Source organism: Hylobates moloch, unplaced genomic scaffold, assembly GCF_009828535.3.
Source record: "Hylobates moloch isolate HMO894 unplaced genomic scaffold, HMol_V3 SCAFFOLD_13, whole genome shotgun sequence".
Lineage (NCBI taxonomy): Eukaryota > Metazoa > Chordata > Mammalia > Primates > Hylobatidae > Hylobates > Hylobates moloch.
The window spans coordinates 104,462,168-104,488,411 of record NW_026652288.1 but is presented as its reverse complement, the minus strand read 5'-3'; the positions used below and the strand labels follow the sequence as shown (position 1 = coordinate 104,488,411).

General features: G+C 44.6%; 1 protein-coding gene across 4 annotated transcripts in view; it reads left to right on the top strand.

The window, feature by feature from the left end:
* Positions 1–5,567: 5,567 nt before the first annotated feature.
* PCYT1A (phosphate cytidylyltransferase 1A, choline) overlaps positions 5,568–26,244 on the top strand; it is a 47,286-nt gene continuing 26,609 nt past the window's right edge. For all 4 annotated transcript variants that reach the window (XR_009209229.1, XR_009209230.1, XR_009209228.1 and 1 more), the window contains exons 1-2: positions 5,568–5,705; positions 17,346–17,472. Coding sequence is in view for 1 of the 4 variants with exons in the window: in XM_058426204.1 (XP_058282187.1) it covers positions 17,356–17,472 (117 nt within the window). In the remaining 3 variants the exon portion in view is untranslated. The remainder of the gene's footprint in view (positions 5,706–17,345; positions 17,473–26,244) is intronic.

Here is a 26,244-nt window from a genome sequence, read left to right as displayed (position 1 = left end):
GATGGAACCTGTACTTTTTTTCTTTTTATTTTTTTGAGACAGTTTCGCTCTTGTTGCCCAGGCTGGAGCGCAGTGGCACGATCTCAGCTCACCGCAACCTCCACCTCCCTGGTTCAAGCGATTCTCCTGTCTCAGCCTCCCTAGTAGCTGGGATTACAGGCATCCATCACCATGCCCGGCTAATTGTTGTATTTTTAGTAGAGACGGGGTTTCTCCATGTTGGCCAGGCTGGTCTTGAACTGCTGACCTCAGGTGATCCACCCGCCTAGGCCTCCCAAAGTGCTGGGATTACAGGTGTGAGCCACCGCGCCTGGCCTGAACCTGTACTTTTCTTTTAAAAAGTGGAATAGAATAGAAACTTTCAGTGTGTTTACATAGTAAGGGTAAGTATTGTTTCATGTGATTTGTTTGAGTTATGTGCGTATGAGATTATGATGTAAAATAGATTTTGTACATCTCAAAGTGTAAGAAGCAAAATGTACTTTAAAAGTTTGAAAAACATTGGACCAGATGATTTCTGAGTTTTCTTTTGGTTCTAAAATGTAATGATTCTATGAATAGGGAATTGTTTGGAAGTACAAAGATGCAATTGGGAACAGGCTGTATTAGCCTGGCCTAACTGGAGGAGGCTTCCTGAATGTAATTGAGGTGACTAGCTATGAGAGCTGAAACTCGGCATCTCAGTTGGGAGAACCAGAAATTATATTGAAATAGGGACACTGGGCGGGTGTGGTGGCGCATTCCTGGAATCCCTGCTACTGGGGAGGCTGAGGTAGGAGGATTGCTTGAACCCAGGAGGCAGTGGTTGCAGTGAGCCTAGATTGCACCACTGCACTCCAGCCTGGGTGACAGAGGGAGACCCTGTCTCAAAAAAAAAAAAAAAAAAGGACAGTGATATTTGTAGAGGCAGTGAGGATTTAGGGGTTTATGGTATCAGAAACTGCTAATGAGGAACGGGAAGCTTTGAGCATAGGAACAAGGGTTGGGAAGGAAACTCAAGATAGGGACAGAAAATAATCTACCAACAATAAAATGGAAGTAGGAAGGAAGATATGACCTCCAGAGCCTATTTATCTTGATATTTAGTGATTTGGCAAGTACAGATAATTGCTACTAAAAAGATACTGAGGCCAGGCGCGGTGGCTCACGCCTGTAATCCCAGCACTTTGGGAGGCCGAGACCATCCTGGCTAACACCGTGAAACCTCGTCTCTACTAAAAATACAAAAAATGAGCCGGGCGTGGTGGCGGGCGCCTGTAGTCCCAGCTACTCAGGAGGCTGAGGCAGGAGAATGGCGTGAACCCGGGAGGCGGAGCTTGCAGTGAGCTGAGGTCGCGCCACTGCACTCCAGCCTTGGCGACAGAGCGAGACTCCGTCTCAAAAAAAAAAAAAAGATATTGAGAATGGGATTTGGTGCAGTAATAGCAGTAAACTATGACCATGATGAGAAAGAAAGGTGGACAAAATGATGACACTCGCAATGTCAATAATGGTGATTGGAATGCCACATGGGAGAGACTTCAATGTACTTAGCTCTCTAATTCAATGATTTGTACACTGGAGGCCAAGCCTGGCATACTAGGAATGATACCACACTATGAGTAATGTAAATGAAGCTTTAGCTGCTGACTTTATTTCCTACACATTCCCTTTCTTTAGGGCTGTGAGTGATGTAGATGAAATTAAAGTGAATGTTACCACTTCCTTCTCTCTTACAGCCCTATTTATTTATTTATTTATTTTTGAGACAGAGTCTCACTCTGTTACCCAGGCTGGAGTGCGCTGGCATGATCCCAGCTCACTGCAACCTCCGCCTCCTGGTTCAAAGCGATTCTCCTACCTCAGCCTCCTGAATAGCTGGGACTACAGGCATGCGCCACCACGCCCGGCTAATTTTTGTATTTTTGGTAGAGACAGGGTTTCACCATGTTGGCCAGGCTGGTCTCAAACTTCCGACCTTAGGTGATCTACTAGCCTCAGCCTCCCAAAGTGCTGGGATTACAGGCGTGACCACCGCGCCCGGCCTTACAGCTTTTTTTAGAAGGTGCTACTGATTGTGCCACCAGTGCTTTTTATAATAGAAGTATGAGGTCATTTAATTTATCGGACACTGTATTAATCTGATAACCACTCCTGCCTCCTGCACTCCATAATAGGGGAATAGAGTTCAGATAGGTTCTTGAATGGGAATGAGTTGAGAATGGCGGGGGATAGCCTTTTCTTGGCTAAATAAATTGGCTAGTTACACCTTTTTCTAGCACATTAGATGTTTACTTGACTTACATTCTATGTCGCTAAAAGGAACTACCCGAGGGTTTCTTCTGGAACAGTATCCATGCTTCAAGGTAACAGACTGTGGAAGAGGCTTGGGACTCATCAGCACTCCCTCTAGGATCTTTTTTCTTTGCTGAATGAAATGAATCTTTTTGTAGGACAAAAGATTTGCTTTGCAAATTCCCTTTGAAAACTAGCATGATGGCCCGGTTGATAAAGAATGAGCTTCATTTCCCCTCAGTCTATGATTCTCCTCCCATAAGCAGTGGGGTTTTATTTTCCTTGGGGACCTGCTTTTTGGATATGTGATCCCTTAAGAAGAATGGTCTAGTTAGATAGAGCCCTGGATTTAGCAGTCCCTGGTGACTTTCTCTGATGTTAACATTGACTCGCCCTGTGACTATGTATGGAAAGCATTATTGCTTTCTCGTTTTAGATTTTCTAACCATGAACAGAGGTAACTTTCTTATGATTAAACAGCCTTTTAATAATCTGAAATATATGTGAACTTACCAAATTTTATATATAATTTCATAGAGTTTGTAAACCACCTGACTCCATTTATAATTCAGAGCTGTCTAGCCTTTAAGTTAAACAGTATTTCCCTAGGGATCTGAATAACCTCTCCTAGAGATGTTATAAGTGCTGATGAGAATTAGTTTTTGAAACGCTCAGATAAAAAGCAAGCGTAATTTTGCATTGTTATGAATGATGGATAATGGCAAAGTATCTGCTAATAATAGTGGAGTTCTTACTCAAGCATCACGCTTTTCTAAGTGTTTACATAACTGATTTGAAGCAGACCTTCTGACTCTTCTACTAATAGAAATTTCCCTTTCGGCATCAAGCAGAAGTAGGTCTCCCTTACATCAAAGTTTGTGTTACCTTGAAATAGATTGGAAAGAATACATTTTTGTAAAAGTCATTTTCTTCTTGGATTTTTTTTCCAGTTAGAGAAACCCTAAAGTCAGGGTACTTGCCAATTATCACGGGACTGAGAGAGTCCGTTTTTTGCTCAGGATTGTGGCTGGCTGCTTGTACATCTTTGACATTACACATCGAGCATATTAGAAAAAGGGGTGACTTGGGAGAGTGAGGGATCAGCACTTTAGGCCTTGTCAACCCTCCTGCTTATCTGCTGGCAGCTTCTGGCATCTCCTTTTCCCTAAGTCCTTGAACCCCTTTCCTAAGCGTCAACCCTTCTGTTTTTAGTCCTAAACTTTTCACAGTATTCCTGTCAAATGAGTACTTAGACACGTGTTTCATCTGTGATTTGTTTTGTTAATTGCTTTGTGGATTATTTGTGGCAGAATTTAAATCCTAATTCCTTTCTACAACTTAGCCAGTAAATTCAAGGAATGTACCTCTTCATGTTTGCAGCATGTGCTGAAGCGCCACCTCAGAAGATAAAAAGAAATGAGCCTCATATTTGGCATTCTTTTTTTTTTTTTTTTTTTTTTTTTTGAGACGGAGTCTCGCTCTGTCGCCCAGGCTGGAGTGCAGTGGCGCGATCTCGGCTCACTGCAAGCTCCGCCTCCCGGGTTCACACCATTCTCCTGCTTCAGCCTCTCCGAGTAGCTGGGACTACAGGTGCCCGCCACCACGCCCGGCTAATTTTTTTGTATTTTTAGTAGAGACGGGGTTTCACCGTGGTCTCAATCTCCTGACCTCGTGATCCGCCCGCCTCGGCCTCCCAAAGTGCTAGGATTACAAGCGTGAGCCACCGCGCCCGGCCGTATTTGGCATTCTTTTAGGTTTGTTACCTACCTTATTCATTAATGTAAATAATTGAATTACATGTATTTACCATTCGTAAACCAGGTTAATAGATATATATTAATAGCAGGCTTTCTGTGTGTGTCTTTTCCCTCCTTTCTTTCTTTTTCTTTATTTATTTTTTGAGATCAAGTCTTGCCTTGTTGCTCAGGCTAGAATGCAGTGGTGCAATCTTAGCTCACTGCCAACTCTGCCTCCTGGGTTCAAGCGATCTCCTGCCTCAGCTGGGAGTACAGGCGCCCGCCACCACGCCCGGCTAATTTTTGTATTTTAGTAGAGATGAGGTTTCATCATGTTGGCCAAGCTGGTCTCAAACTCCAGACCCAAGTGATCCACCCGCCTCGGCCTCCCAAAGTGTTGGGATCACAGGCGTGAGCCACTGTGCCTGGCCTCTCGCTTCCTTTTGGGAATTCTCTTGTACCACAAGTTGAAAGTTATGTTAGTTTGAGGCTTTCTATGTTTGGACTAGGATGACTGCCAGTGAGCCAGGGGAACCCATGAATCTGCTAGGCTGTTATATCACATTCACAACTACTTGCAAACCAGTTTTGAAGTGAAGGCTGCCAAAAATAATGACGTGGTCCCTGCTCTATAGAAAATGAGCATATGACCCTTAATAAAAAACAGGTAGTTTTTTTATATACAGAGAATTACCCTAAATGTGATTAAGTTTCTTTATTTTTTGACCGTAGAATAGGAATCTTTTTTTTTTTTTTTTTTTTTTTGAGACAGTCTCGCTCTGTTGCCCAGGCTGGAGTGCAGTGGCGCAATCTCAGCTCACTGCAAGCTCCGCCTCCCGGGTTCACGCCATTCTCCTGCCTCAGCCTCTCCGAGTAGCTGGGACTACAGGTGCCCGCCACCACGCCCGGCTAATTTTTTTGTATTTTTAGTAGAGACGGGGTTTCACCTGGTCTCGAACTCCTGACCTCGTGATCCACCCGCCTCGGCCTCCCAAAGTGCTGGGATTACAAGCGTGAGCCACTGCGCCTGGCCAGAATAGGAATCTTAATCTTTTTTGTGTTATGGACTCCTTTGGCAGTGTGGTGAAAGCTTTTAGAGTTCCTTTTTGGAATATGTTTTTATATGCAAAAATAAAATATATAGAACTATAAAGAAAACCAGTTATATTGAATTATATTGATATATAGTTATCAAAATATAACAAGTATGATATGATATGAAAATATCCATGATTTCTACTGGTAACATCCATTTGTCTAATAAGTCTGCTATTACTGCTGTAGCTTATGTTCATAACTGAAGTGAAAATAAAGATACAGTCTTTTTCATCCAAATTCACAGACTTCCTGAATTCTATCATAGACCCTGCCTTAGAGATATGAGTTCCATAACGCACTCTAGGAAGATCACATTCTAAACACAGGAGTTTACTCACCAAATATTCTGGTAGAATAGTGGCAGAGTAAAATTGTTCAACTGTAAGAACTATTACATGTGTCCCTCATGGTTTTTTCTTTCCTGAAATATCCTACAATGTGTCCAGGCCAAAGAAATATAATCTTTATTATGTGTGCCCGTGGCTAACCCAGGCCGAAGAAGTATAAGCTTTATTATGTGTGCCCGTGGCTAACCCAGGCCGAAGAAGTATAAGCTTTATTATGTGTGCCCGTGGCTAACCCAGGGTCTGGTACAGAGTAAGTGCCGCTCAGTGTTTGTTGAATAAGGGTTTCTCTGACGAAATTAGAGGGAAGAGATCCAGTTCAAAGCTAAGGTCTTAAATGTGACAGTTCATAGGGCTCATGACAAGTAACATTGAGCTTTAGTTTAGAACTAATCTGTCAGAGAAGCTCATGTTTTGAAACTCAGTTTTACATTTATAAGTTCTCAGCCTGGTGTGATAGTTCATACCTGTAATCCCAGCATTTTGGGAGGCTGAGGTGGGAGGATTGCTTGAGGCCAGGAGTTTGAGACCAACCTGGGCAACAAAGTGAGACCCCCATCTCTACAAAAAATTAGCTGGGTGTGGTGGCATGTGCCTGTAGTCCTAGCTACTTGGGAGGGTAAGGCAGGAGGATCACTTAAGCCCAGCAGTTCGAGGCTGCAGTGAGCCATGACTGCACCACTGCACTCGAAATAATTCTATTTCTAACACTGTTTTTCACTTTAGATTGGGTAAATTTAGGTAGAATTTGCCACCAAATTATTAATAAAGCTGGTCCTGATTTCATCTAGGATGAGAGATAGCAAACTTTTTCAGTAACGGGCCAGATTGTAAATAGTTTAGGGTTTGCAGGTCACACAGTATCTGTGACTATTCAGCTCTGCTGTTGTGGCACAAAAGCAGCCATGGACAATAAATACATCAGTGAGTGAACATGGCTGTGTTCCGATCGAATTTTACTTACCAAAACAGGTAGTGGGCCATCTTTGGCCAGCTAGCTGTGGTTTGCTGACCCCCATCTCGATTTTCTGGTTCGTGAGTCCAGCTCTTTTCCCTGCTTTTGCTTAGCCATATACTCCCTCAAGCTTCAAGGGCCTTTACATAGGGGGCAATGTCCTTACACTGTTATCTCCGGAAAGACCTGAGCGTACAGCAAGATGATATGATTAATGAATGCCAGGAATATTAGATGCTCTTTAACCCTTGAGTTTCCAGAGCTTGCCTCTTAGAGCACCAGCTTATTAAGCACCACCACGGTAGATGCAGATAAACATCCCAAATGTAAAGTCTGCTTGTGCACTCAGCTTTGGAACTGGGCATTGGTATGCTGCTAGAAAAATACTGGGCATTGGGTTTGAGTGGGGAAGATAATGTAGGCCTAGAGATGGGGAAGGCAGGAATAGAATGCAAAGGAAAAATTATGCCTCATCTTTTTGCAAATAGTTCCTTGTAATCGGTCAAGTTCGAGTTCGATTTTTGAAATGTGGAATAGCATATGTAATTGCAACTTGCTACTAAGAGAGCTCACCCTCAGTCGCAGTTTTACTTTCCGTGGTTTCAGTTACCCACAGTCAGCCACAGCCAGAAAGTAGTTGAGTATGATGTAGTAAGATATTTTGAGAGCGAGAGAGAACAGCCACATTCACATAACATTTATTACAGTATATCGTTATAATTGTTTTATTATTAGTTATTGCTGTTGATCTCTTACTGTGCTTAATTTATAAATAAAACTTTCTCATAGCTCTGTGCATATAGGGAGAAAACAAAGCAGAGTCAGCCCTCCGTGGCCACAGGCTCCACATCCGCAGATTCAGCCAAACTTGGATCGAAAATACTCAGAAAAGGCCGGGCGCGGTGGCTCAAGCCTGTAATCCCAGCACTTTGGGAGGCCGAGGCGGGCGGATCACGAGGTCAGGAGATCGAGACCATCCTGGCTAACACGGTGAAACCCCGTCTCTACTAAAAATACAAAAAATTAGCCGGGCGTGGTGGCGGGCCCCTGTAATCCCAGCTACTCGGGAGGCTGAGGCAGGAGCATGGCATTAACCCGGGAGGCGGAGCTTGCAGTGAGCCGAGATCGCGCCAGTGCACTCCAGCCTGAGGGACAGAGAAAGACTCCGTCTCAAAAAAAAAAAAAAGAAAATACTCAGAAAAAAAAATAAAAATAAAAATACCAATACAACAATAAAAAATAATACAAATAAAAAACCTATATTGTATAATAACTGGTTACATAGTATTTACCTTGTATTAGGTGTTGTAAGTAATCTAGAGAAGATTGAAAGTATATGGGGGTATAGATTATATGCAAATTCGACACTGTTTTATATGTATAAGGGACTTCTGAGCATCTGTGGATTTTGGCATCTGCAGGAGATCCTGGAACCAATGCCCTGCAGATTCCAAGGGACAACTGTCCACATCGGGGTTCATACTCTCTAGGGGTTCAGGCATCCGCTGGCATCTTCAAACATTTCCCCTGTGGATAAGAGAGGACTCTGCTATATTTAGATTGTTACGTAGTTCAGGAAGCAAAGTCCATCCCTCTCTTGCTTGGTAGGTCTGTTTGCCATAAGAAGTTGAATAGGAAGGATTGGATAGGCCGGACGTGGTGGCTCACGCCTGTAATCCCAGCACTTTGGGAGGCCGAGGCGGGTGGATCACCTGAGGTCAGGAGTTCAAGACCAGCCTCAACATGGAGAAACCCCGTCTCTACTAAAAATACAAAATTAGCCAGGCATGGTGGTGCACGCCTGTAGTCCCAGCTACTCGGGAGGCTGAGGCAGGAGAATTGCTTGAACCTGGGAGGCAGAGGTTGCGGTGAGCTGAGATCATGCCACTGCACTCCAGCCTGGGCAACAAGAGTGAAACTATGTCTCGAAAAAAAAAAAGAAAGGATTGGAGTCCCTAAAACTACTTGTAGGAGCCTTTCATCTTTCAGACTGAAGCAGAGACATGCCAGCACCTAGATTCTGTCTCCTTCAGGACATTCGCATTGGAAAAATACGAATCGATGTATCCTTAGTGTCTCCTCAGTGCCACCCCACTCTCCACAAACACATCTTGCACTTGTCTAGCAAAGTTGATGTGCCCCAGCAGGCATCTATTGGAACGTGGAGGAACAAGGCAAGCAGTGTATACTGGTAGGTGAGTCAGCAGAACCTGAGCCAGATCTTTGTGAGTCGGAGTAAAAATCACAGGCACAGATACTGCATTCTGTATTTTGAGGGCACGTTGGAGACACTAATGTACTTAGCAGGCAGCGTGTTGGGGGTTGGGTTTTTATGTCCATATTTAGAATCTGTGCTCAAATTTCAGTGATTAAGGTAAGGTGACTTATCTAGGGAGTGAATAGGCAGCAGTGTTGGAAAGATCAGGCCTTACAAATGCTGTATTCTGGTTGCCAGCCCTTTTTTTTTTTTGAGATAAAGTTTCACTCTTGTCACTCAGGTTGGAGTGCAATGGTACGATCATGGCTCACTGCAACCTCCGCCTCCTGGGTTCAAACAATTCTCCTGCCTCAGCCTCCTGAGTAGCTGGGATTACAGGCACTTGCCACCATGCTAATTTTTGTAGTTTTAGTAGAGACCAGGCTTCACCATGTTAGCCAGGCTGGTCTCGAACTCCTGACCTCAGGTGATCCACCTTGGCCGCTCAAAGTGTTGGGATTACAAGTGTGAGCCACCACACCTGGCCTAGCTTTTTTTTTTTTTGAGATGAGGTCTTGCTCTGTCCACCCAGGCTGGAATACAGTGGCATGATGTTGGCTCACTGCAACCTCTGCATCCTGGGTTCAAGCGATTCTCCCACCACAGCCTCCCAAGTAGCTGGGACTACAAGCATGCGCCACCACTCCTGGCTTTTTTGTCTTTTTAGTAGAGATGGGGTTTCGCCATGTTGGCCAGGCTGGTCTTGAACTCCTTGGCTCAAGCAATCCATCCGCCTTGGTCTCCCAAAGTGCTGGGATTATAGGCATGAGCCACTGTACCGGGCTGTTATAGCCTTTTTGACAAAGAAAGTGTTCTGGAGGATGAACCACTAAACAAACAGGAAGTGTTGGCCCATCCTAGTAGGGCTCTTGAGGAAGGTTCTCTATTCTATCTCCAAATACTTTTCTTTCTGTCTCATTCCTAAGGGTCAGTCTGCAGGGCATCAGGTAATGCACTGCCCCATGTTCGCCTCCTACTGTATTGGCTCTGAGGAGGCGCGATCATTTCCCAGTCCCATTGCCCGCTGGACAAACAGGGATATTAAGGCAGCCTGTGTGTGTGCGTGTATTTTTTTTCCCCTTTGAATGTAGATATTTAAAGCCATCTCCTTTTCCAGAGCCATCACTGTACCTTACTGGAATGGTATTGGTTGATGACAGAGGCGCACTTATCATCAACTGAGAGTCCAAGAAATATTGTTCCTCATTGTTGGAGGTATTCAAAATGGTTACTGGGCAGTTATCAAAGTTGTCGTGGTGGTGTGGCTTTAGGTACACCTAAGTTTCAGTGTAACAAATTAAGAAGCCAACGTGATGTTAGGATGTATTTACTGTCTTGAGTACACCCTCATCCTCCCACATATCTTTTCTCTATACTTTCTCAGTAGCAAAGGTGATGTGTCCGGGCAAGCATCTATTGGAACAGGAGGGAGACTGGGGGTAACTTTTTCCATGATTTTAAACATCAGTTATTATTCTGTATGCTTTGGTGCTGCAGTTATAAGTTAGTAGATGTGAGAGAACATTGGGATGGCGTAAGAAGGCCGGTGAAAAATGAAAAAAACTTGTGAGACCTACAGAGTAAAAGTTTATTATTGTTATTTTTATTTTGAGACAAAGTGTCGCTCTGTCGCCCAGGCTGGAATGCAGTGGCGTGTGATTTAGGCTCACTGCAACCTCCACCTCCAGGGATCAAGTGATCCTCCTGCCTTAGCCTCCCAAGTAGCTGGGATTACAGGTGCATACCACCACGCCCAGCTAATTTTTGTATTTTTAGTAGAGTTGGGGTTTCACCATGTTGGCCAGGCTGGTTTCGAACTCCTGACCTCATGTGATCCACCCACCTTGGCCTCCCAAAGTGCTGGGATTACAGGCATGAGCCACTGCACCCAGCTCAGAGTAAAGTTTAAACAGCAGTAGTTCTAGAGGAAAGTCATGAGGAGTAATCTATTCATAATTTCTAAATTCTTTTAGGGTTATCATTATGGAATATCTGTGACCCAGATGTTTTCTGTCTCCTGAGAAGTGAATGAGATAAAGAAGTGTCTTATACTAAAACCCAAAAAGCAGTGGGTATGTTTATTTTAAATCCAAAGGATCCAAAGACTTCAGTTTAAAGAATAGTGTAGAATATAATGTAAAACCCAAAAGTCATCTTTAGAAAATAGAAGAACTGTATGTAAGCAGATAAGGAATAGTATAAATACATAACAGTGTAAGCAGGTAAAGAAAAATACTTTTTTTTTTTTTTTGAAACGGAGTCTCTTGTCACCCAGGCTGGAGTGCAATGGCGTGATCTCGGCTCACTGCAACCTCCGCCTCCTGGGTTTATGCGATTCTCCTGCCTCAGCCTCCCGAGTAGCTGGGATTACAGGTGCCCGCCACCACACCTGGCTAATTTTTATATTTTCACCATGTTGGCCAGGCTGGTCTTGAACTCCAGACCTCAGGTGATTCGCCTGCCTTGGCCTCTCAAAGTGCCAGGATTACAGGCATGAACCACTGCACGTGGCCTTTTTTTTTTTTTTTTTTTTGAGAAAGGATCTCACTTTGTTGTCCAGGCTAGAGTGCAGTGGCGCGATCATGGCTCAGTGCAGCCTTGACTTCCTGTTCTCAAGTAGTCCTCCCACCTCAGCCTCCCGAGTAGCTGGGACTACAGGCATGTGCCACTATATCTGGTCAATTTTTTTGTAACTGCAAATACCCTATTCCTCAGCAAACTTTCACCCCATGGTATTAGAATCCTGAAGAGCATTTTTATATCATAAACATTTTTTTAACATCTTCTTGGATACCAATATCATAAACATTTTTGAGCATTTTTGAGGTGGAGCTCTGTGTGTGTTTTCCATGCCTTAATTGAAGCCTCCTTGAGAAAATAGTTTGTACTTAATTTTTTTTTTTCATTGCCTTCTCCTGCCTCAGCCTCTCTGGTAGTGGGATACAGGCCCGCCACCAGCCGGTAATTTTTTTTTTTTTGTTTTTTAGTAGAGAGGGCCTGACCTCGTGATCCGCCCACCTCGGCCTCCCAAAGTGCTGGGATTACAAGCGTGAGCCACCGCGCCCAGCCTATAATACTATTTTTTGAGAAATGTATTTCAACTGTCATTTTACTGAAGGACTGTAGGTCCTGGGATATTAGAGAATTTCATTTTTTGAGATGGAGTCTTGCTCTGTTGCCCAGGCTGGAGTGCAGTGGTGCGATCTCGGCTGACTGCAACCTCTGCCTCCCGGATTCAAGTGATCCTCCCGCCTCAGTCTCCTGAGTAGCTGGGATTACAGGAATGCACCACCAAGTCTGGCTAATTTTTGTATTTTTGTAGAGATGGAGTTTCACCATGTTGCACAGGCTGGTCTCAAACTCCTGACCTGAGGTAAGCTGCCCACCTCAGCCTCCCAAAGTGCTGGGATTGCAGGCGTGAGCCATTGCGCCTGTCCTTTAATTTTTTAAATTGATAGATAATAATTGTTTATATTTATGGGATACAATGTGATACTTCGATACATGTTTACATTGTGGAATGATTAAATCCAGCTAATAAATTCCTTGCCTTGTATACTTATTTTTTTGTGGTGAAAACATTTAAAATCTACTTTTAGCAATTTTGAAATATAAAATGCATTATTATTTATTTCGTTTTGGTTTTTTTTTTTTTGGAGACAGAGTCTCACTCTGTCGCCCAGACTGGAGTGCAGTGGCACGATCTCAGCTCACTGCCAGCTCTGCCTCCCGGGTTCACACCATTCTCCTGCCTCAGCCTCCCCAGCAGCTGGTACTACAGGTGCCCGCCACCACACCTGGCTAATTTTTTGTATTTTTAGTAGAGACAGGGTTTCACTGTGTTAGTCAGGATGGTCTCAATCTCCTGACCTTGTGATCCGCCTGCCTCGGCCTCCCAAAGTGCTGGGATTACAGGTGTGAGCCACCGTGCCCGGCTGTATTATTATTTATTATAGTCACCATTCTGTGCAATAGATCACTAAAGCTTATTTCTCCATTCTTTTTTTGTTGTTGTTGTTGTTGAGACGGAGTCTTGCTCTGTTGCCAGGCTGGAGTGCAGTGGTGCGATCTCAGCTCACTGCAACCTCTGTCTCCTGGGTTCCAGCGATCCTCCTGCCTCAGCCTCCCGAGTAGCTGGGATTACAGATAAGCGCCACCACACCCACCTAATTTTTTGTACTTTTAGTAGAGATGGGGTTTCACCACGTTGGCCAGGATGGTCTCGATCTCTTGACCTCGTGATCCACCCACCTCAGCCTCCCGACGTGCTGGGATTACAGGCGTGAGCCACCGTGCCTGGCCTATTTCTCCTTTCAAAACTGAATTTTTGTACTCATCTCCCTTTTCACTCTCCACCCTCTTCTGTCCGTCTCTCATAACCACCATTCTATTCTGTACGTCTGTGAGTTCCACTCTTTTAGATTCCACAAATAAGTGAGCTCGTTTGTGGTATTTGTCTTTCTTGTCTGGCTTATTTCACTTAGCATAATGTCCTCCAGGTTCAGTTTGTACTTAAAAATTATGATACAGTACTTTGTAAACAGTAAGTACTTATATTTTTGACTGCCTGATATTATTGACTTGCCAGATGCCAAATTGCTGATTATATTTCTCATAGTGGATTTTGTCTCTCTACACTTAGAAGAATTGAGCAGATACTTACAGAAGAGTACTGTGCAAATTAGAAAACCGTCATTAATTGGATGGATTAGGCATTTTGAGTAGTTCACTCAGACCATTGAGATGAGAGTACTGACCTCTGAATATTACGAAGGAATCATTAATAACAATAGTGAAGACAAGCTCTGATCATCATCACTGGAAGCACTTAGAGTTAAATGTATAGAACCCTTCTTCCATTTTAATTTGCATTTGTGATGAAAGGAAGTTTCTAGGTGGTGCTCATCTTTCACTTTGGACTCTGACATTTTTTCATGTTGGCCATGACTCATGGGGTGTCACCTTCAGCGTCTAAGAATTAGGCCAGTTTCTTGTAGATCTTGTCGTATTGCCATTTGGAATTTAGCCGGAGGAAAGAAAGTAAGGCACAATTGCAGTTGTTTAGATGAACATCTTAGTCAGGCTTACGAGAGGCAGTAGGGCAGAGCAGACTGTCCTCATTCTGTCTGGCGTTGGTTTTCCACCTGTTCTGAAGATTTTTCTCTGAATCGTATCTTGTGCAGAGATGACAGTTGATCATAGAGGTTCCCCTACCCCCAATTTCTGGCTGATTCCTAAAATTTCATCAGTATCGAGAAAGTAATTTATTTGTACAAATTGTGTTACTCAAGAAAAACGCAACTATCCCTGCAGGGGGCTGAAAAGCCAACATCTAAATGATGGCAGCGGTGGCCTGTCTGGATGGGCTGCTGCCATGATGCCGGCTGCAGTCGGGGAGGCATGGTCTGTGCTGCACGCTCCATGGAGCCACTGGGAGCTGGGAGTAGGTGGAAGCCCTGCCCGCTTCCAAGTTGGCGGGGCGGGAGCAGCCGTGGCTACATACCCGGGCTTCCCTGTGCTTTTGGGGGCCCAGGAACCTCCCCTGCCCCTGCAGGCTTGAAACGCCGGCTCCCACTGCCTGGCCTCTCCTTGCTCCTGGTGCCTGCTCTGATTCTGGAGCAAAGTTGAGGCCAAGCCTGGGCACTGTCATGACCTGGCTGGGTGTGCATGTGCTAGGGGCAGTGCTGACATGCCAACCCCCTTCTGCCTTGGCCCCCTCCAGATTTTGGGTGTCCAGGAGCACAGGAGGGGAGGCCAAGGCGGAGCTGAGGGCAGCTCCATGCAGGCCTGCAGGCGCCCCTTGGCATGAATAGCCTGGGTGCCGTGGACAGCAGGTTGATGGCAGCAGGAGGCAGACAGGCTCCTAGGCGGAAATGGGCGGGTCCCTGGTGAAGCCCCACCTTCAAGCCAGGGATGGCCTAAAGCCTGGGGCCCAGGCTGCCAGTTCTGTGGACTGGAATGAGAACTTATGATGCTTTTTCCGGGCTGCCTGTGGCTGTCCATGGACCAATCAGCATGCACTTCCTCCCCGCTGAAGCCTGTAGAAACCCTGGACTTAGCCATACTTGACGGTATGACCTGCCTGCAGATAGGAGCTTCCCACTCTGGGTCTCCTCTCCACTGAGGGCTGCAGAGACATCAGGATGACCTGCCTGCAGATAGGAGCTTCCCACTCTGGGTCTCCTCTCCGCTGAGGGCTGCAGAGACATCAGGATGACCTGCCTGCGGATAGCAGCTATCCACTCTGGGTCTCCTCTCTGCTGAGGGCTGCGCAGATGCTGGGACGACCTGCTGCAGAAGGGAGCTACCCACTTGGGGTCTCCTGAGAGCTGTTGTGTTGCTCAATAAAGCACCTCTTCACCTTGCTCATCCTCCAGTTGCCCATATACCTCATTCTTCCTGGACGTGGGACAAGAACTCGGGATCCACCAAATGGCGGGACTAAAAGAGCTGTAACACAGAGCTGAAACACGTCCTCCCCTCCCCCACTGCTTGCCACGCTGTGAGCAAGAGAGAGGGCGAAGAGAGGAGAGAGAGCGAGAGAAGAGCTGTAGCCCTTTGGGAAGCCCAGACCTAGGAGCTCCTTGAGCCAGGGCTGTGACACCCTCTTTGGAGCTCTGGGTTCCTGGCATCTCCAAGCTTTTGGGCACCACCATGTTCCCCAGTGCCTGCAGTGGAAGCTGCTTGTAGTACGCCTGGTTCAGCTGCAGCCTCTCTAGGGAGCTGACGCCTCGAGCTCCTCACCCCCTGGCAGCTGGCGTGCCTGGCTGTGCGCAGTGGCCGGACCCTGTGCTCGCTCGCCTGTGCACCCCTTGCCACTCTGTGCCTGGCTTGCCCTTGGCATGTGTGGAATCTGTGCTGGTAACACAAGCTGAGCATAGCCTACCAGGCTGGGTGGACGGAACGAGCCCAGCGGGCCTGAGCAAAACTCAGGCAAAGGTGCCACTGGCCACAGAGGTTTCTGGCTAGCGAAGTGACACCCCAAGTGTTCTGTGACATAAACATGAAATATAGAATATTGAGAACTTTGCTGTAATAGCTAGTTGCTAGAAACTCTCTGCTAAATGAGACAATAATAAGTAAGTTTTCCTTTGGGGGAAGGAGAATCCCTGAGGGGGTTTTAATAGCTGGAAACTGTGAACAAGCTTGAGGTGTTAAGACCCTGAAAGAGGAAAGGGAAATGAGTACTGAGAAAAGAAGGGGAAGGGCCGCGTGTGGTGGCTCACGCCTGTCGTCCCCGCGCTTTGGAAGGCCGAGGCGGGTGGGTCATCTGAGGTCAGGAGTTCAAGACCAGCCTGGCCATGACAAAACCCTGTCTTTACTAAAAATACAAAAATTGGCTGGGCGCCATGGCTCACGCCTGTAATTTCAGCACTTTTGGAGGCGGACGCGGGTGGATCACAGGTCAGGTGTTCGAGACCAGCCTGGCCAACATGGTGAAACCCTGTCTCTACTAAAAATACAAAAAATTAGCCGGGCGTGGTGGTGGGTACCTGTAGTCCCACCTACTCAGGAGGCTGAGGCAGGAGAATCGCTTGAACCTGGGAGGCGGAGGTTGTAGTGAGCCGAGATCGTGCCACTGCACTCCATCCAGGGTGACAGAGTGAGACTCTTTATCAAAAAAAAAAAAAGGAAAGAAGGAGAAGGACATTTAAAAAATGCGTTATGCTGGTCCTAGCTATTCTCAGGTGGAAGGATTGCTTAAGCTCAGGAGTTTGAGGCTACAGTGTGCTATGATTATGGCTGTGAGTAGCCACTGCACTCCAGCCTGGACAACCTAGCAAGACCCTGAAAAAAATAAAAATAATAAAAAAGTAAATAAAAGCCACTATGCTACTCCACAATTTTCATACAAGTAACCCTGGGGAAGTGGTCACTGAAATCTATAGAGCATTTAGAGTTAAGAAATTAACTCAGTGCTGTGTTTCATGCCTGTAATCCCAAGGCTTTGGGAGTTTGAGATGGGAGGATCACTTGAGGCCAGGAATTCAAGACTAGCCTGGGCAACATAGCAAGGCCTGTCTCTTAAAAAAATAACTAGGTGTGACATGTGCCTATAGTCCCAACTACTTGGGAGGCTGAGGCAAGAGGATCGCTTGAGCTAATGAGGTTGAAGCTGCAGTGAGCCAAGATCATACCACCGCACCCCAGCCTGGACAACAGAGTGGGACCCTGTCTTAAAAAGAAAAATTAGAGTTAAGAAATCCGTATTTTGTTAATCCAGGACTTGGTGAGAGCCATCCCTTTACAAAAGGCTCTTTGCTCTACCTGCACCAGTCATACTTTCACACTGCCTTATACCTGTCACATCAATGATACGGAGGGTAGTGTGAGAGTCTGTAACTATCTTTCTCAGCCACATTATTCCAATCTTTTGCATGCAATCAGGATTTAAAATTAGCAGTTAGTATGTAGGCTGCACTGTGAGGGGGAATTACTTCCAACTTCAGGCACTTCACTGTGGCCGTTGTTCCACAGAGAGGCATTTCAGTATTTCTACTAGAGCCTGTGTTTTGTGAAGCTTCTTTGTTTTTGCCAGATGCCATTGGCTCATCTTGGTGAAGTACAGCTATAGAATTGGTATTTTGCTGAGTGTATCCATGTCAACATCTCCGAAATACTGGTTTCAAACTTTTTCCCACTCCAATGAGAAAATTTTTGTTTTCACTTTCTATGGCCAGTTAAAAGAAGATGGATGCACAGTGTTCAGCCAAGGTCAATGCAAGAAAGAGGAGAAAAGAGGCGCCCGGACCCAACGGGGCAACAGAGGAAGATGGGGTTCCTTCCAAAGTGCAGCGCTGTGCAGTGGTAAGTGGAGATTAACCTGGCAGGGGGAGGGTAGAAACCGATATGACATTGATGATACCAGTGTTACACATCTTCTGAAATAATGAAAAGAAGGAATAATAAGTGTATTTTCACAGTCACTGGAAATCTTCTGCCTTTTTACTAGATTATGACTCACAGCTCGGTCGTAGAAGCTTTACATTGGATTTAGAAAAAGAAATGTTAGGAAAATATGGAAGTTGCATGTATATTAGGCTGAAACTATTGAAATATGGCCAGGTGCGGTGACTCATACAGTAATCCCAGCATTTTGGGAGGCTGAGATGGGCGGATCACCTGAGGTCAGGAGTTCGAGACCAGCCTGGCCAACATGGAGAAACCCCGTCTCTACTAAAAATACAAAGTTAGCCGGGCTTGGTGGCGCATGCCTGTAATCTCAGCTACTCGGGAGGCTGAGGCAGGAGAACTGCTGAACTCGGGAGGCAGAGGATGCAGTGAGCCAAGATTGTGCCATTTTATTCCAGCCTGGGCAACAGAGACAGACCCTATCTCAAAAATAAAAATAAAAATAAAAAGTAAATAAACAAATAAATAAAACTAATGAAATAGAAAAATTGGGGCTCTAGGCAGTGACTTGATCTTCGTATCATCTCGTGGTGTCTAGTGCGTCTTTTCTACTGTTTTTTTTCCCCTCTATCATTCCTCCATTCTATTACTAGTTGTATCTTAGATGAGAACCTTTTTCCGTTTATGCCTACCTTATGCTCCTTTATCTCTGGAAAATTATCTTTGTATTTCCTAATTATTGCCAAACCTTAGATGAAAGACCGCATTCCACACTGCCTGTCTCGTCTCAGCTTGCTACCCTCCCTAAAACCTTCCATAATAAAAACACGTCAGAGAACACTTACACACAATTGAAGCTACTGTTGTTAATATTATTATGAAATCTGTGTTTCAAAGTCCCAGTGACAGAATTGTGTGTTTCTTTACCTATATTGACCATTAGGCATTGATCAAACTCAGTTTCCGCTGCTTAGTTCTAGAGCTTCCCAGCCCAAAGGGAAAAATCTATTCTGAAACAATTAATAGTTATTCCAAATGAATGCTCTATCTTGAGCAATAAAAGCAAATAATACCCTACAAATAGACAAGTGCCTGCAGGGCTGATATTGATCATAAGGGCAAGTGTATATATTTGTTTCCTGTTGCATTTGTAACAAATTACCATAATACAAATATACAAATGAATTATCTTACAGTTGTGGATATCAGAAATCTGAAATGGGTCTCAGAGGGCTAAAATCAGGGTGTTGGCAGAGCTGGAGGGTCCAGGGGAAAGTCCATCTTCTTGCCTTTTCCATCTTCTAGAGGGTTCCCACATTGCTTAGCGCTTGGCACCAGCCAGTGCTCACATCACTCTGATGATTGCTTCTGCCATATCTCCTGCTCTGATTCTGAATCTCCTACTTCCCCTTTTCACTTACAAGGACTCTTGTGATTACGTTCGGTATACCCAGATAAGCCAGAATAATCTTCCTTTATTTAATCATATCTGCAAAGCCTCTTTACTATTTTTATTTTTATTTATTTTTATTTGTATTTTTGAGACAGAGTCTCGCTTTGTCACCCAGGCTGGAGTGCAGTGGCGCGATCCCGGTTCACTGCAACCTCTGCCTCTTGGGTTCAGGTGATTTCCCTGCCTCAGCCTCCCAAGTGGCTGGGATTGCAGGTGCCCACCACCATGCCTGGCTTACTATTTTTATTTTTATTTTTAGAGTAAGGGTCTTGCTATGTTGCCCAGGCTGGTCTTGAACTCCTGAGCTCAAGCAGTCTTCCTACCTCGGCCTCCCAGAGTGCTAGGATTACCAGGCGTGAGCCACTGTGCCTGGCCTGCAGAGTCTCTTTTGCCATGTATGGTAAAACAGTCACAGGCTCCAGGGAATGGGTGTGGCCATCTGCAGGGTGGTATTATTCTGCATACTACAGCAATTAAGCTCAGAAAGTGACTCAGCAATCAACAAAACAGGGCATTGTTAGTTTCTGAATATTTCTTAGAGAATTCAGATTAAAGAAATGGTGGTGTGTACCAATTCAGCAACATCACTTGGAGTAGGAACAAGTTATAACCAAATAGGTGATACTGTCAGCTAATCAGCCAATCACTGTAGATAGGAATAGAGCAAAGGAAGCCAGTCTTTTCGGTGGAATGAGCTCTGAGAAAACTTAAATTTCTTGGTCTTTAGACTCTGGGGAGTCTTTTTTTTTTTTTTTTTTTTTTAATTCTTCTGGGGAGTCTTAATGCTTTAAATTAGTTTGCTTCATATATTCATGTGAAATCAGTTCAGTGACTTGCTACCTATTCCACATTCCTCCCTGAAACACACAGGCTATTTGGCATAGGCGAATGGGCAGAGATCCACCCAACAGCCTGGACCAGCCTTAGTGAGGACGAGTGTCTGCTAGTAAGCTTTCTGCCATCTCACTGTACACCTGTACTTTCTAGCTCTGAATCTCCTTTGAATGCTGTAACAAAAGCAAGCAAGACGTTTTTCTTTTTTTAACAGCTTTCTTGAGTTATAATTGACATATCATTTACAGTATACAATTCAGTGGTTTTTAGTTTATTCACAGAATTGTGCAACCATCACCATGACCAATTTTAGAATTTTTCTCTTTTTTTTTGAGACAGGGTCTTGGTCTGTTACCCAGGCTGGAGTGCAGTGGTGTGATCATAGTTCACTGCAGCCTCAACTTTCTGGGCTCAAACAGTCCTCCCACCTCAGCCTCCCAAGTAGCTGGGAATATAGGTGCACGTCACCACGCCTGGCTGATTTTTAAATTTGTTTTTGTAGGGATGGGGTCTCACTATGTTACCCAGGCTGGTCTCAGTCTCCTGGATCAAGCGATTCTCCTGCCTCAGCCTGCCAAAGTGTGGGATTACAGGCGTGAGCCACCATGCCTGGCCTGGGATATTTTTATCACCCCAGAATGAAGGCCTGTACTCATTAGCAGTCACTCCCCATTTCCCCCCAGTCTCTCCAGCTTCTGGAAGCCACTAATCTGCTTTCTGATTCTGTGGATTTGCCTGTTCTGGACATTACATACAAATGACATCATACAGTATGTGGTCTTTCGGGGCTGGCTTCTTTCACTGAGCATGTTTTGAAGATTCATTCATATTGCAACATGTAGAAGTACTTAAATTTTTTTCTTTTTTTGAGACTGAGTCTCACTCTGTCGCCCAAGCTAGAGTGCAGTGGTGCAATCTCGGCTCACTGCAACCTCCGCCTCCTGGGTTCAAGCGATTCTCCTGTCTCGCCCTCCTGAGTAGCTGGGACTACAGGTGCGTGCCACCACATCTGGCTGATTTATTTTTATTTTTATTTTTAGTAGAGACGGGGTTTCACCATGTTAGCCAGGATGGTCTTGATCTCCTGACCTCGTGATCCGCCCGCCTCAGCCTCCCAAAGTGCTGGGATTACAGGTGTGAGCCACTGCACCCGGCAATTTTTTTTTTTGAGACAGAGTCTCACTCTGTTGCCCAGGCTGGAATGCAGTGGTGTGATCTTGGCTTCCCAGGTTCAAGTGATTCTCCTGCCTTAGCCTCCTGAGTAACTGGGACTACGGGAATGCGCCACCACCACGCCTGGCTAATTTTTGTATTTTTAGTAGAGATGGGGTTTTACCATGTTGCTCAGGCTGGTTTCAAACTTCTGACCTCAGGTGATCCACCCACCTCAGCCTCCCAAAGTGCTGGGATTACAGGTGTGAGCCACCACATCTGGCCAGTAATTCATTTTTTTTATTGGCAAATAACATTCCATCATATATCACTTGCTACTTTTTAGTTATTCATTCTCCAGTTGACATTTGGGTTGAGTAAGCAAGATTTTATTGAATTTTTATTTATTTATTTTTTTTGAGATGGAGTCGTGCTCTGTTGCCCAGGCTGGAGTGCAGTGGCGTGATCTCGGCTCACTGCAAGCTCCGCCTCCCAGGTTCACGCCATTCTCCTGCCTCAGCCTCCCGATTAGCTGGGACTACAGGCGCCCGCCACCACGCCTGGCTAATTTTTTCTATTTTTTAGTAGAGACGGGGTTTCACCACGTTAGCCAGGATGGTCTCGATCTCTTGACCTCGTGATCTGCCCGCCTCGGCCTCCCAAAGTGCTGGGATTACAGGCGTGAGCCACTGCACCTGGCCTTTATTGCATATTTGCAATGCACTAGTATGGCAGTAGGTGGTAAAGGTGTAAAGATAAACAAGACCTTCCTTTTATGAGATGTGAGCATAGAGTAGAATTCTATAGCCTAGAGCTCATTAACTTTTTTTTTTTCTTTTTTAATGGGGACTTGCAGGCCAGGCACAGCGGCTTACGCCTGTAATCCCAGCACTTTGGGAGGCTGAGTTGGGCAGATCACCTGAGGTCAGGAGTTCGAGACCAGCCTGGCCAACATGACGAAACCTTGTCTCTACTAAAAATACAAAAATTAGCTGGGTGCAGTGGTGGGTGCCTGTAGTCCCAGCTACTCAGGAGGCTGAGGTTGCAGTGAGCCGAGATCGCGCCATTGTACTCCAGCCTGGTGACAGAGCAAGACTCTGTCTCAAAACAAAACAAAACAAAAAAACAGATCCCCAGGGGGTGGAATCTTTCACCTCTGTTCTCTGTCCCTTCTTTCTCATACCACATGGTATTCCTCTTGACTCTGTAGCATTTCCTGTGGCATTATTGAAATAATTGGGCCAAGCACAGTGGCTTATGCCTAAAATCCACGCACCTTGGGAGGTGGAAGGATCCTTTGAGGCCAGGAATTTGAGACCAGCCTGGGCAATGCATTATAGAGAGACATTGTCCCTACAAAAAAATTGAAAAATTAACTGGGTATGGGGGTGTGCTCCTGTGGTCCTAGCTGCTCAGGAAGCTGAGGCAGGAGGATCTCTTGAGCCCAGGAGTTCAAGGTTACAGTGAGGTATGGATCGCACCACTGCATTCCAGCCTGGGCAACAGAGTGAGACCCTGTCTCTTAAAAAATAAAAAAAAATAGAAACAATTGGGATCTCAGGAGGACCTGTTATCATTAATACAGAATGTTTGGGTGAAAGGGAAATAAATCTTTTTCTGTGGCATTCAGAAACTTTTTGCTGAAAAATATTTAAGAATCCTTAGAGCTGGATGCGGTGGCTCATGCCTGTAATCCCCGCACAGGGATTACAGCCGAGATCGTGCCGCTGCGCTCGAGCCTGGGCGACAGAGTGAGACTCTGTCTCACAAAAAAAAAGCAAAAAAAAGAATCCTTAGAAAGTAAAAAGTGTGCTGGGAAGACAATATCAAGTTCTAGTCTATATTATTTGAATTATGTCCATTTTCCTGTTAGTATAGATGCCAGAATCTCTCATTTTCACTGAAATTTTGAGGAATAGTGAAATAATGTGTGTGAATATAGTCTGGAAAAAGTTGTTATGGAAGCAATATTGCATTCAGAGACAATTCATAATTTGGGGACTGTTGATTGCCATTATAACTTTTAGCTGCATACATTTGGAAAGTTTATATAGCATTTTAGAAGCTAACCTCTTAGATTAATAGAGGTTAATTTTGTTAGCATGCTGAAATCTGTGTTCTATAGAATACAAGAGGAAACGAGCTAACGACAGATTTGTTGAGTGCCTACTTTTGTGAAACATTATGCTAATTACTTTGCGGATGCTACTTTGTTTAGTCCTCATAGTAAACTTGTAGGGCAGGTATTGTTGTTTTCTATTTTGTAGAAAATGAAATGAAAGCTTTAGAAACTTGCTGTGATTTCACAGCTATTAAATGATAGAGTTGGGATTTAGATCTAAATTTTCCAAGTCCTAACCCCATGTTCTTTCACTGATACGTCACTACCAGATAGTCTTAAGACTTGAAAGCAATACTGTGGGGTTCCCTTGAGGTTAAAATGAAGGAGATGTGTTTTAGGAGAACATAGAAATATTTAGTCCTACTTTTATAAACCTCAGCTTCTAGAGACACTGTTCTTTGAGAATAACACAGTGTTTTAAAAAATACTACCTTTTCTAGCTGGAAACAACTCTAGAAAAAAAAGATTTTGCTGCTTTGTTATAGCTGCACAACGTTAGGTTTCACTCCCTATACTTAGGAGAAACGGATTCAGCATAAACCCCAGCCAGGAAGGACAGCTGTATTTGTCTTCTACCTGGGAATATACACAGTATGTGGGAAAGATTGAAGAAACAGTTGTGAAAGATAAGATACTTAAAATATCTTATTTTTTTTTTTGAGATGGAGTCGCTCTGTTGCCCAGGCTGGAGTGCAGTGGCATGATCTCAGCTCACTGCAACCTCTGTGTCCTGGGTTCAAGCAATTCTCCTGCCTCAGCCTCCTGAGTAGCTGGGATTACAGGCGCCCACCACTGCGCCTGGCTAATTTTTGTATTTTTAGTAGTGACGGGGTTTCATCATGTTGGTCAGGATGGTCTCGAACTCCTGACCTCGTGATCTGCCCACCTCAGCCTCCCAAAGTGCTGGGATTACAGGTGTGAGCCACCACACCTGGCCAATATATCTTTTAAAATTTGGGTAAAATTCACATAACATAAAATTCATTATTTTAACCGTTTTAAAGAATATAAGTCAGTAGTTTATAGTCTAGTCATACTGTTGTACAACTATCACAACTATCTAATTCCAGAACATTTCATCACCACAAAAAGAAACCCCCCCGTATTCATTAGCAGTCACTCCCTATTGCCCCTCCAGCTACCTCCTGGCAACCACTAATCTGCTTTCTGTCTCTACAGCTTTGCCTAGTCTGAACATCTAATGTAAATGAAATCATACAATATGTGGCCTTTTGTGTCCGACTTCCTTTGTTTGGCATAATGTTTTCAAGATCCATCCAAGTGGTAGCATGTATCAGTACTTTATTCCTTTTTATAGGTAAATAATATTCCATTGTATGGACATACCATTTGTTTATCCATTCATTGATGGACATTTGGGTTGTTTCTACTTTTTGGCTATTACGAGTAATGCAAGTGTAAACATTTTTTGTGTATAAGTTTTTTGTTTTTGTTTTTGTTTTGTTTTGTTTTTTTGAGGCAGAGTCTTTATCTATCTCCCAGACGAGCACGGTGGCACAATCTCAGCTCACTGCAACCTCCACCTCCTGGGTTCAAGTGATTCTTCTGCCTCAGCCTCCCAAGTACCCGGGATTGCAGGCATGCACCACCCCACCTGGCTAATTTTTGTGTTTTTAGTAGAGATGGGGTTTTACCACGCTGGCCAGGCTGGTCTCAAACTCCCGACCTAAGGTGGTCTACCCGCCTCGGCCTCCCAAGGTGCTGGGATTCCAGGCGTGAGTTACTGTGCCCGACATTGTTGTGTTTTTCTTAATACATGTTTTCAATGATCTTGGGTATATACCTAGTAGTATAATTTCTGGGTCATATGGTAATTCTATGTTTAACGTTTTGAAGAACTGTTTTCCAAAGCTGCACATTCTTTTATATTCACAGTAGCAAGGTATGATGGTTCTAACTTCTTCACATCCTTACCAAGACTGTTATTGCCTGTCTTTTTGCTCATAGACATCCTGGTTGACATGAAATAGTATTTCCTTGTGTTTTTGAATAGTATCTAGGTCCTTGGTTCTATTTTTAAAAGTATTCCAAAGAAGAATAACACACACACATCTAAAAATGAATGTCTTGGCTGGGCATGGTGGCTCAAGCCTGTAATTCCAGCACTTTAGGAGGCTGAAGCGGGTGGATCACTTGAGGCCGGGAGTTCAAGACCAGCCTGGCTGACATGGTGAAACCCTGTCTCTACTAAAAATACAAAAATTAGCCAGGTGTGGTGGTGCATGCCTGCAATCCCAGCTAGTTGGGAGGCTGAGGCATGAGAATCGCTTGAACCTGAGAGGTAGAGGTTGCAGTGAGCCGAGCTCACAACACTGCACTCCAGCCTGGGCGACAGAGCAAGACTTTGCCTCAAAAAAAAAAAAAAAAAAAAAAGTTTCCATTTATATCATTAAGTATATCTTAAACTAAACTGATATAACTGATTTTTTTTTTTGAGACAGGGTCTTGCTCTGTTGCCCAGGCTGGAGTGCAGTGGGGCAATCTCAGCTCACTATAACCCCTGCCTCCCTGGCTCAAGCAGTCCTCCCACCTCAGCTTCCCAAGTAACTGGGACTACAGGCATATGTCACCACGCCCAGCTAATGTTTGTATTTTTTTGTAGAGACGGGGTTTCATCATGTTGCCCAGGCTGGTGTTGAACTCCTGGGCTCAAGCAATCTGCCAGGCTGGGCCTCCCAAAGTGCTGGGATTACAGGCATGAGCTACTGCACCCGGCCAAAACAAACAAACAAAAAAAGTGTTTTAATGTTAAAACAATTTTAAAAATCTACACTTATCTGAAAACAAAACAGTATCTTCCCAGTCTCTGGATTCAGCCCAATCATGACATGATCTTTTTAGAACTGAACATCACTACAGCCATACAGAAATAGGGAACAATTTCATGCCAAAAATTTTGACAATTTAAATAGACAATTTCCTAGAAAGAGATAAATTGCAAAGACTAACCAAGACAAAGGAGAAAATCTTAATAGACCTGTATCAAGTTAAAAAAGAAGAAAAAGGAATTAGTCATTAAAAATCTTCTCACAAAGGCAAGTCCAGGCCCAAAGTTAAAAAACTGGCTGGGTGTGGTGGTGCCTGCCTGTAGTCCCAGCTATTAGGGCAGCTGAGGTGAGAGAATTGCTTGAGCCCCAGAGTTGGA